General features: G+C 53.8%; 1 protein-coding gene across 7 annotated transcripts in view; it reads right to left on the bottom strand.

Moving 5' to 3' along the window:
- The window catches only part of PLXNA2 (plexin A2), a 225,817-nt gene that overhangs the window by 68,999 nt on the left and 144,467 nt on the right, over positions 1 to 12,351 (bottom strand). For all 7 annotated transcript variants that reach the window (XM_030000303.2, XM_030000298.2, XM_030000301.2 and 4 more), the window contains exon 5: positions 3,252 to 3,352. In XM_030000303.2, coding sequence (XP_029856163.1) covers positions 3,252 to 3,352 — 101 coding nt within the window. The remainder of the gene's footprint in view (positions 1 to 3,251; positions 3,353 to 12,351) is intronic.

Raw genomic sequence — 12,351 nt, 5'->3', positions numbered from 1 at the left:
TGAGGCCTCTGCTTGCTCCCAAAGAGCGCCGTTCCGTTCGCAGAAGAGGAGGAGCAAAGGATCCTGCTCTCGCTTGCAGAGGATGAACTTGCGTGGCGAGCAAACCCCCGGCTGGGAGGACACAGCGGAGGTGCTGGGCAGAGCCGGGCTGCTCGGCCATCGCGCTGCTGCTCCAGCATCCCCGGGTGAGCAGAGGAGTTCTGCAGAAGGACGAGCACCTTTCCCTTCCTGCTGCTTTTCAGCACCTTCTCAAACGTCCCGGGTCCAGGATTCCTCAAAGCCCGGTGCAAGGCGTGCGCTGCCCATGGCCGGCGGGATCAAGTTGATCGCTAGAGCTACCCCGGTCAGCCTGCACTGCCAGCATGACCGACTCCTGCTTCCAGAGCTCACCGATTTAATCCTCGCAGATAGCTCATTCATGAGCATCACTACTATCACTACCCTTAAATTCTCAGTACGCACACATGCATGCAAGCACCCTACTGGGCAACAGAGCCTTAAGCCCTGACTCAGGCCTCTAAGAGACGGTAATACATAACGAGCACACAAGGAAAAGTTTACATAATTTTGGATAATGAAAACTTATCCCAGGACAACTCAGATCCTTTTACTTTTCCTTTATTATCCCTCTCTGGCTGGTGGCGTGGAAGGCAGGACACACTGCCTGATGCCACCTGGAATGGGGCAGTGGTCCGTCTGTCTATCTCACGTCCGTACCTGTTCAGACATCCAACACACCATTTAAAATTCTGGGTTTTCTTCTGGCTCCCTGATAGCTCAGCACCTGCGTGTCCACGCTCTCAGCTAAGCCTCCGGCAACAGCAAAGCTGGATGCCAAGTGCCCAGAGAGGAGCTGCCTTACGGGCTGGCCTGCCCTGCTCCTCCGCAGGGCACAGCTCTTGCACAGAGATTCCCGGAGCTGCCTGGGAGTCTTGGTACCCCCAGAACACAGACCCCAAACCCGAGGAGTAAAACCCCACAACGAGCAGTGGGGAGAAACAACTGGATTTCAATACCCAACCGAGACTCAGTGCTGGTGTTTACCATACCCATGCTTGCTCAGGTGGCCAGCCACTCTCTTGCTCTTTCAAGGACGAAACTGTCTCCTCTTCTGCCCCTCACCCTTTTTACCAGCCCTCAGAAACCACAGCGTGAGCATCACACCCTGACCTGCAACCCTTCCACTGAGCAACGGAGCAGCTGGTCCATCTGGCAGAGGGACATGTAAGAATTAGAGGAGAGAGATGACAAATTAAATACAAACAGTCCAGCGCTTGGGGCCTCCAAACAAATATGACAGGCTTCAGGAACAGCAAGATAAACTCAATTATTTACAGCCTAAGACAAAAGCTAAAAAAATGATCATTGCTCCAAGCAGGCCAGGAAACCGCAGATGCTCAAAGGGAGAGTTGAGAAATACCATTAGGGAAGAAACTCTTGCTGGTAATAGGTTAATGCCGAAATGTCACAGCCAAAAGGGCAGAGGAAATGACACTTTTCTCTCCTCTTGACATTGAGGGTTTTCTCTCTGCAAAATGAAGATAACAACCTTTACCTGCTTCCCAGGTGGTTTATGAAGATTCAGTTCATTAGCATTAGGAAAGCACTCAGTGATCCTTGCAGAGGAGCTGCTGCAGGAGTCTGAGGAGCAACACCAAACACACACACCTATAGATACTCGATGCAGCCATCCCCTCCTGCTGCCCAGCTCAGCAGCACCAGGCACTACAAGGCCACTGTCCCCAGGTGAGTGGATGCTCCTGTACCCCTACAGCTGGCTCCTGGGAGCACCTACAGACCTGCAGCTTGGGCCACATGCTGAGTAGAGCACGTCCCTTTTCCTCCCTTCCTCTACCCCTCAAAAGGCTGTGGTGGCTTTTGTCCCAACTGCTGGAAAGGCACACGGGGATGGCTGCCCCGAGGGAAGAGCCAAAGGGATGGGAATCACCGGGAATGGAAATCACTTCCTTCTGACAAAGCTGCTGTGACAGTAAAGACTTTTGGACACAACTGCACATATGGTGGCTTAGCTGTAGGACTGGACAGGCTCGTCTGAAAGGAAAAAAGCTAGAAAAAAAAGATGCCAGGGACGCCTGTGCCCCACGTTGCCGTGCTGCTGGCGGGGGCTGCTCTGCCACTGCCCCCAGCCCCTGCCCGTGTGCAGCCTGCGGGATGCTCAGGGCCAGCGGCTGCAGTGGTTCTCCTGCATCTCCCCAAGCGCGGCAACGACTCTTTGCAAACCCGGCAAGCCGTGGGGAGCCAGTTTGCACCCCAAAGCCTGCAGGTCCCGAATCCAGGCCGGATTTACGGAGAAGCCTGCCATTCCCTGCTCCCCCTCCAGCACCTGCTCCTCAGGCAAGTGGCCAAGAGCTGCTGTGTGGGTCCCTGAACTCTGCCTCCGCCCCGATTTCCATGCATTTAACGGGGCTGCTCTGCAAGCTGGCACATGGCCGGAGGGATTTCTATTCCTCTCCTCCAGCCTCCTCGAGGCTTTCCCCTCCTCCCCCGATCTGCCTCTGCCTGGTGGTCCCTCTTCCGCCTTAGGAAGTGATCGTTATTATGGCAGGGGAGAGAAAGGAAGGACACAGACACCTCCTGAATGCAGAGAGTGTTTCCTGGAGCTCCCCTGAAAAAAAAAAAAACAACCCTTAGCCCTTTGTGCCTGTTGATGTGCGTGAGGAGCTGCCAGCTCCCAGCCCTGCGCTGCCGGCTCTGCCCCCTCGGGGACGGTGGGAGCACAGATCTGCCGACCTTTCATTGCTGAATTTAAATACCTCTTCCCGATATATTTAATAGGGCTTGGTGCTCTGCTCTGTTCCAGTGCTGTAACCTCTCTGAAAGCGAAGTCCCACTCATTTAATCAAGTCTACTATTGCCTTTAAAAATTCCCCATTAATTGGGAGGGACTTGCAGCTTGGGCAAGCAGGAGTGTGCAAAACACGAGGCCTTCATTCCCACCGGTTCAAATTCTGATTTCCCATCGTGTCCATGGCACCCTCTCTGTGTGGTGTGCAACCCACCACTCCTAAACCAAGAATTTGTTTTCCTTTACCTCTTCACAGGAGCTCAGGGATTTTCGACGGCATTCATGCTGCAATGCAGGGAATGTCCAGGGAAGGGAAGAATGAATTTAAGGAACTTCAACCTAATTCATTTTTGCAAAGATTGCATGGAAGACGCTTGGTGGCTTTGAAAGGTGCTTTTATCATCACCACCAGCAGCTCAAACGAAATGGCCAAGGCTGGACTTACACGTGGTGGAGCGTGCACCAGCCGCAGTGGGGGTCTCCCGAGCTCAGGCACTCCCCGCAGGTCGTGTACTGCTCGCAGGACTCCACGGGCACCCGGGACACCTGCAAAGGAAGCAAACACACGGGTTCAGTGCTCCTCTCCGCACAGCGGGCAAGCAAAACGAGAGCAGCTCCAGGTCCTGCTTCACCAGTGAGTCAAGTAACACAAGAGCGATGCACAAACTTAAATGAATTTGTTCCAACATCCGCGCAGAAATCGGCCAAGAATAGGAAATACTGGGGACCGAGTCTTGAAGTCACTCCGTCCCTCGGGCGCAGCCATGCCATGAATCACGGGCACAGCAGAGCCCCAGCCGGGAGCCCAGACGGCTTCCCACCGCCGGCGCCAGCTTGCCAGAAACCCTCCTGACCTCCCTGCCCAGAGGTGCTCCCGTGGTGAAAGCAGCGTCCTCTCCTCCCTGATTTACAGTTTGCTATCTTACACTTGCCGCGGGGGAAGCTGCTTCAGGAAGGAAAGCTGGCAGGGAATAAAATTCATTGGGATTTTGCAGGTTGGCAGCTTATTTAGCCTACGTGGGTATTTCACTACTTGAATTCTCCTTGGCCACCCCGAGCCCTTCCAGCACTAGCATGGAATTGGCCGCCCCAGGCACGACCCCCCCGGGGCTGCCGGCCTCTCCCAGGCAAGAGATGCCAGAGCAGAAGAGAGAGGGAAGCGCACAAGGGAACACCAACCCAGATCGCTGCTGCAAAACCCCTCTTGCACTTATCACACACGCGAAAGGTCCCTGCGCGATGCTGAGGTGTAGCACGGTCCTGACCTGTTTATCAGCACTGAAAACCCCAAAGGCTCCAAAATGACACCAAGCTTTAACCATGGGTTGTTGCTTGACTCCAGTGAAGAAATTCCGCTTTAACCTTTCCGACCCATGCCTTGCCACTGCCGGCGGGCGTGGAACGTTTCCATCTCCTGTCCCGACGCCGCAGCGCGGTGCTCCTGCACCGCTCCTGCCGGTGCCCATTCCTCTTCAATGTACTTACATTTCTGTTATCAAATACTGTAAATAATTATTGCTGTCCCTGGCACCGCCGCCCTGCAGCGCCGGCCGCTCCCCTCGGGCCCCAGGAGCGATGCCTGCAACTGGCTGAAAATTAAAACAACTGTCGGCATTGCACTCGCTCTGTCCGTCAAAACAGCGCCCGGCTCCCAGCAGCTGGGGCGCGCGGGGTGAAAGGAGCAGTGTCTCACCAAACAACGGCCACTTTCACGCCAAGTGCTGTTGACACAGTGAGAACCCAGTTCCTCTCTAAACACGACACCAATAGGGCTGCTATTCTTCTTGTTTCCTCAGCCCTACTTAACAGCTTTTCCTAAAACAAAAATTGCGTGTGGATCTGCGGGGCTGGGCATTTTTTTCGCCGAGATGAAGTCCGCGGGACAGGCACAGGGCTCAGCTTGGGGTATGCTAAGAGCAAAGCAGCCCTGGAGCTGGAACCGAGGGGTGCGAGAGGCAGAGCCAGGTACGCCAGGCATGCAATTCGCCTGCGATGGCTGTGAAGATCTTCAGCAATGGAGAAGAGAAATGCAGGGTGATGGAATAGCACAGAGGTGTAAAGAAAGGGCTTGGGTTTGATCCTTGGCTGCAAACGGCACCCGGGGTGCCCTCTCAGGGTCTCGTCTGTGACTTGGGTGGCCGCACGTGACACGATTTTACCTGCTTTGCTTCTTCCCTCTCGGGACCGGGGCGGCCGATCCCGGGCTCGGACGGCGTGTGCCGCGCTCCTGCGCCCTGCCCGGCGCTGCGGCCGTGCCCGCACCCACCCCATCCCCAGTAACGACCCGCCATTTCCCAGCGCAGACCAGAGATGCAGACGTTGCACTGCTCCTGGATGGGAGCCTAGGAGCAAAGGCATGTTTTTCAAACCAAACGAGCAGCCCACGGAGCCGCGGTGGCTCTCGGCAGCCCCCACGGGAGTCACCAGCCGCCGCAGGATACGGCGAGGGAGGTCACTGGGTTTCCCCTAAAAGCTGCCCGGCACGCTGAGCTGTGCTGGTGGGATGGCTCTCACCCACCCCGGAGGTCAGGACAGCCCCAAAATCATCGGGCACTGCTGATCCCCTGCCTCTTACCCACAGTGTGAGGCTTGACAGGATCTGTCCCTGTGATTTATATGCAGCTCAGGGCTTGTTTCATGTTTGTGAGGAGCTGGATGCTCTCACAGCACTCTATAAATAACAGAGGATTTGAATTATATGAATAACAGTTCGTTACAGATAATTTTATGTTAGGCATTTGGGTTCTTTTTCTGCTCAGAAGCTGTGGCTTCTCCACATGATAATTCTTTAAAAATTACACAGAAATTTTGAACAATGCCTAGAGTCACAGGTTTCTAGCCCAAGTAGGACCATTCAATCCTTTCTTTGTAATGCCTGCAAAATGCAGGGCAGAGAACTTCACCCGTTCTCCTCTTTGCAGCATTCAGTGTTCGGTGACCGAAGCAGACCTGGCAGAGGCGCGTGGGGGGGCTGGCACTGGCTGAGCTGGGGTACCTGGTCCAACCAAGCACAGTATTAGGGCAGCAGAGTCCCGAGGGTGCCTCTGGGTCAGCACTTCTGTAGCCCCGACTGCTTGGATATGCCCTGTGGTCCCCGGCTGGAGGAAGGTCTAAGACTTCGGAGGAGAATAAACCATCTGCTTTTCCTCCAATACTTATGCCCGTGACTTTGAAATTCACCCTTCATAAAAATTAATGCTAGAAAACCCGCATTGCTCCAATACTCAAGTAGATGTTTAAATGAAGAAGTTAAAAAAGATTATGAACAGAAGGCATTTAAATGGAACAGGTTGCCCAGAGAGGTTGTGGCTGCCCCATCCCTGGAAGTGTTCAAGGCCAGGTTGGATGGGGCTTGGAGCAACCTGGTCTAGTGGAAGGTGTTGGAACTAGATGAACTTTAAGGTCCCGCCCAACCCAAACCATTCTGTGAGTCTACAATCCTATGAAATATTTGCATGCATGGAAAAGGTTGGGGGGTTTTGCAGTATTTGCCCAGCTCTCACAGCACTAACGCATAGTCAACCACCCTTACCATCCACGATCCAAATACTGAAAATACTCCAACCCTCGAAAGAGTATGTTTAATTTTAATGGAAAAACAAGAGAAATCCCATTAAAATTAGGACATATCCATATGTTATCCCATACGTATTGCAAACACAGAAGACTGAAAGCTATATTTCCTTCAGAGACAGTACAGAAGTAAAGCTCAGATGCCCTTACTCTTCCTGATGGCAGGCTGGAAACACTTCTTGGCTTTACATATTTTTAAACTGTTCTCTGCCAGACTAATTATCATCATGAGACCAAAGCATTTGTGTGTGTGAACTGCTGCACTGGGGAGGGAAGACAAGGAACACCAGTACCTGCAGATGGAAGGAAAAACAACACAGATCGGGGCAGGGAACAAACAGCAGACTCCCAAGTCCAAGAACTTCCCCCCATGCCCTCCTCAGCCACGGACTGCCATCAAGGAAAAGGAAAAAGAGAGGGTGGAGGCAAAGAAGCAGCTGAATAGGAAGGAAATAGTAAGAAAATGAGACAGAAAAGCACTGAAAGGAAAACCAGAAGGGAAAATAAAAGAGAAGACGGCAGAGGGATTGCTGATGGTCTCTGGTACGGCAGCGGCCATCGCTGTCACAAGCGCAGCCACCCGCATCCCTGGCCGTCAAGCATCACGGCAGCACGCCGACATTCCTGACGATGGGAGCGGATCCTGCTCAGCCTCGTAGGAGCCCCTGCCTGCACACCCTCCCGCTCCCCGCGCCGGCAGCTCAGCTCCGCAGCGAAGGGGGAACGAGGATTCAGAGGATCAGCCTCGGCGGATTTTACAGCCACAGGTGGCTCAAGCAAGGAACGGAATGTTTCTGTCGGTAACCAGATACAGCGGAACCAGTGAAGTCTGGAGCAGTTTGCTGCCCGCAGCTGTGAGGTGGTTGCCCACGGCAAGGCGGCGGAGAGGGCAGGGAGGGAGAAAGGAGAGATCCTGCCTGCCAGCTGTGCGGGGCCGGCTCTGCGGGTCCACGGCTTTCCGAAGGCAGAGGAGTGGGTGCAGTCATCAGGCACCCACTCAGTAACCCCAAATTGTGGCCACCGCCGGGTCCCGCCTGCCCAGCCCTGCTCCGATGGCCACAGGCACTCGCGGCATCCTCATCCCGGCATCCCCATCCCAGCGGGCACCAGCACCTCGCAGCTATGCATAACCAATGTGACTCCCATCTGTCACAGCTTGGTCTATTTGCTCTCTCATCCTCGCCAGCCCCTGGGGCGGCTCTGTGTGCAGCAGAATGGTTTATTTGGAAAGGGCTTTGGTTTTCAGTATTTAGTTTTTAAATGCAAATACTTTTCTTTGTTTACATTAGAGAAGATAGGTCAGAGGAATGCTCCTGGCACTCAGAGCAAACATCTGAGAAGGTCTATCACCACTTCAGGAGTGTATTCCCCACCCCAGACTAAGCCCCTAGAAAGCTGTTGCCTGAGCTGATGAACTTATCCGCAGAGCAGGAGCACGAGGCCCTGCAGCACCCAGAGAGCACAGCTCCCGACTCCAGCCCCCATCCTGGAGCGCTAGCAGACCTCACAGCCGAGCTTGAGCTTCAAAAGCAGATGCCAATTGTGGATGCCTTGAGATTTCTGCTCCAGCTCCCAGAAACATGAGGTGAGAGGTCCTGAAGCCAAGCAGAGGCATGCAGGAATTTTCCAAATGCGGCCTCAAATCCTGCACCTCCTCGCCTGCAAGATCGCTGCTCCCCTGCAGAGCCCCGAGACACCCGTGAGGCCACGATACCTCTGCTGAAGCAGACAGCAAGTCATTTCGGGGATAAGAAAAGTGACGGGCACTCCACATCAGTGTGGTCACAGCAAATGCAAAGCAATAAAGCGATCCATCAGAGCTGAGGAGCACCAGCGTAAAGGACAACAGCCAAGAAAAGAACACTCCTGGGGAATTTCCTTACTCCTGAGGGCAGAGCCCTCCTCCCTCCAGCCCAATTGCTACCTCTCTTCCTTCTGTCCATGCTGAAACTCTGCTGCTGAGTTTTTCAGTTCCCTATTTATGAACCTGCTTCTCAATAATTAAATGATAAAGTCTCATTACTGCTTTCCTTGACTGCCTGACCCATAACATCAGCAAAAAAAAATAAAAATCAATACAGACTCTCCAAAACACATGACCTCAAACTTTGTCAGCCCCCAGAGAAAATAAAATAAGTGCGAGAATCCAGTTCCAAATAAATAAATACATAAAATAAACAAACAAAGCAAAGTTTCCATAGCTTACGCCTGCTACCAGCACAGGCCTCTGACCTCCCTGGCTGGAGACAGCCCCCAGGGTGTCCCACCGCCACGGCACACTGCCTGCAGACCCCTCAGGGTGCTGGAGTTCAAACAGAAAATCTATTTTTAATGACTTTGGGGAGTGTAGTAGAGATGCCAACTAGTTCAATGTAATTAAAGCTATCTATCACTCAGTGAGCAGGAGCCCAAAGTTGATGAACTTTCCAATGAGATTTTATTCTTCCCTTCATTCATGAAAAAACACCACTTTGTGCTGCTGCAGGAGACATGAAGAAGTGTGGGAAGGAGCAAGGACGACTCATCAGTTCCAGCTGTTAACGTGTCAGGGTGACAGAGCTGGGGAAAATAAAGTCAAACTTTCTCAGAGGCTTGTAAAAAGTTTGACAGGCTCTTCTTCCCACTGTTTCTCCTCCCTGTGTCTTCATGCAGAACTGTTCAACTGTGATACTGCTTCTGCCAAGGAAAAAACCAGCGCGCAGGGCTGTGGAGTGCTTGTTGTGGGTCCAATCTGCCACAGGCTGCGTGAAAAGTCCTACCTGGAAGTGACTTATTCTTGACTCGAGCAGAGCTGGTGGAGGTCTCAGACACGCTAAGACTGACGCCCGCAGCGAGCACGGGAGACCCAGCAGTGAGTGGGATGCAGCCGGTGCATTGCACTGGGCAGCAGCCAGGACACAGGGAAAGGCGGCAAAGGGGGAGCGTTTTAACTGAAAAGCCTTGAGGAGCATCCTCAAAGTGCTGCTGAGCCTCCGAAGGCAGGAATACCTGCTCCATCAGGGACTAAGCCATTAGTCCCTGTAACAGATGAAGGTATGCACCCAGGGAAGGAGCGGATGAGGGGGAGTTCTCCTGACAGGTACAGCAGCTACTGGAGGACCCGTCTCTCTTCTCCCACGCCGCTCAGCAGAGAAAGGATTATCAGAGCTACCAAAGGGCTGTCAGAACCAAATCAACGCCTGTAACTTTTGGCAGAAAAGCAGCGAGTGGGAGAGGACACAGAGACAATGTTTCCATGGCTACAAAGGGATTATTTAATTACAGTGCTGCAGATGCATACAGAGAAAGCCCCTTAAACTCTGATCCAAGCAACCTCTTCAATGAGTTTGGCTTTACTGCTATAAGAACCTCATTAGCATCTTATGAGGACAAGATGTGTTTGAGCAGAGGAGTCCGGCTGGCTTTCTTAGCAAGTAATCAGACCTTCTCCAAGTGTACCTGTCTCCTTGACTCCCCACTACCCTCCATGTACAGTGCTAGGCTCCTGAGGGAGGTGATGAAAGTAAGGGCAGCCTCCTCCGGAAAGCAAGAAAGAGTGAAAAAACAGCAAATACCCCAAAGTAAGACTCGATCAAGCTGTAAAATCATCCTCAAGCCAGAGTTTCCTCCATCCAACCCGGCAGGAGTCGGGCTCGGAGCAGACTCATGTTCTGGCACGCAGGCTCCTGCAGACAAATGCTTTCCTGTGGTTTACCACAACTCGAGTTAGTCATTGCATCAGTATGAAATATCTGAGCGAGATTTGTTGGAATAACGAAGCGCCAGGCAGAGATCCCATCCCCACTCCCAGCAGCAGCACAGTGTCATGTAAACCTGGAGGAGGAGAAATGGGTTTTCATCTCCAACACGGGCCGCCCGCGACCGTTCACCGACTGCTCGGTCTGTTCAATCTGGCAGCTCCTCCTCTGCCCTCGGCAGGCGACGATGCCGCTTGCTCGCTGCAGAGCGGACTCGTGCAGGAGGTGGTAGAGGGGCAGGGTACCACCCGCCTGGCACGGGCGCTGACCAGGTTGGGTGTCCCCGTCCCTCGCCCTCCCTCAGACCCCGGCTGTGCATCGCCTGCAGCCCTCGGGGCCGTGCACAGTGTTTGGGATCCTGCGCTTGCCGTTCACGTGCCCACCCCATGCTCGGAGTTAGCCCCGAGCACGCCAGCGCCAGCGTCCGTGGGACAGCCACCGCTCCAAAGCGGCTTGGCAGTTTCAGCTCTCCCTTTTGTTTTGCACGGACCATCTGCATCTGGAAAGCGAGGGGCAGGGCATGCACAGCCGTGCTGCTGCCTCTATCAGCTACACGTGTCCACCGCTACCGGAGAGCAGGCCAGCAGGGAAACCTTGTGCATCTGCAAGATTAGGAAGCGAATCTTTCGTCTCCAGTGTAGAAATAAAAACACTGGCTGAAGTATTTACACAGGTTTCTGGAACCAGCAAACGCAGCAAAATTTATGGATTGAATAATTAGGTCAAACCCAACCACAGAGGTGCAGCCACACGCTCGCTCCTGCCCAGCTCCCCCGCGGCGGCCGTGTCCCGCGCTGCTCCTGCCCCGCACGGTGCTGGCTGGGGACCCCGGTGCCCCCCCACGCACACGGCGTGCACCGCAGCTGGGGAGTACAGGATCCTTAGCAGAGCGTCTGTCTCATCTGGGACACTAAGCTGCTCTGTTCTCCCACAGAACTGACCCACAGAAACTCCACTTGACAAGAAAAGGGGGTAATGTGATAAATGTTTACACACTAATAAAGAGGAATGAGATGCTAAAGGTCCCCACCACAAAAACCTGGTTATGCCGCAATACAACCACGCGTTTCCTCCCCTGGAAAACCACCACGCCTCAGGGGAGCTGCGTTTTTGTTCCTGACTGCAAAAAAAAAGTTCAAGTGAGTTTCTGGAAATCAGGCTCTTTCCAGGCATGCCACACAGCGCTGCCACTGAGCAGCTCCGTCCGGGCGGGAGATCCTCCGCAGCAGCTCTGTGTGCTGCTGGCACCGGCCAGGGTGACAAAACCTTCCCGCTGTCCGTGGGAGGTCCCTCTAGGCTTGCTCCGGATTTCAGGGCGAGGGGGGGACGCGCCTGGCGCGGCCGCGTGGCACGTCCAAGCATCCCTGCCAGGGGACGTCACCGCTGCCATCAGAAGTGGCTTCTTGAAGCGTTGGCACCGTCTTCTGACGCTGCTCAGCGAGACCACCCTGCCACGGCCACCCAGCCAATGAGCAGTGTCCTCGGCAGCACTGATTAGTCCAGGCCTCAGGGGAACTAATTAATAAGGATAAAAGGGGAGCAGCTTTCCAAAATTTCTGGGCTCAGGTGGGGATCAATCCAACACAGTAAACTTTTATCTCGCATCAGTTCACGGCCTCTGCGTTCAGTGCTTTGCCTTGCTGCCATGTAACTCATAGCGCACTCCCTGCAGCCATTTAAAAGTTTTAACAGAAGCTCAGAAAATTAATTAAGGTGAATAATTATAAAATGCGCTCTTCTTTCCCTATCTGTTTTGCAAGGAAGTGGCAAAAATAGAATTCGGAATAATTTTGGAGTTATAACCGATGTAATTAGGTGTTCAACGAACACTTGCAATTGGGCTGCGCTTATTAAAATTACTGTTTTAGTAAGAACATTGCCAGAGAGTCATTAACAGCACAATGGTTCGATTCCCCGGGACTCTAATTAAGAGTTGGACGCCGTGCAGCGCAGGGGATGCCCGGCTCCGCTGCCCGCTCGGCACTACAGGTGATGCCCGGCAGCACCGCAGGGACCCCGCCAAGGCTTCCTGGGCACTTCCCAGCCCCGGGGCGTGAGGACCCGGCCAGGAGGAGAGCTAGGACGGGGACAGAGCCCCCAGCACCAGGCGGTGGGAAGAGGTTGCTCTGCGACATGAAACGCCCCGATCACAGCTCTGACTCCGTGCTTACTTTTGTCTGCAGCGGTCACGCCGGCCGGCACACGCAGGGGCATCTCGGGCGTTGCTGTTTCCTC

The sequence above is a fragment of the Aquila chrysaetos genome, chromosome 24 (assembly GCF_900496995.4).
Source record: "Aquila chrysaetos chrysaetos chromosome 24, bAquChr1.4, whole genome shotgun sequence".
NCBI classification, from domain to species: domain Eukaryota; kingdom Metazoa; phylum Chordata; class Aves; order Accipitriformes; family Accipitridae; genus Aquila; species Aquila chrysaetos.
This window is presented reverse-complemented; position numbering and strand designations above follow the sequence as displayed.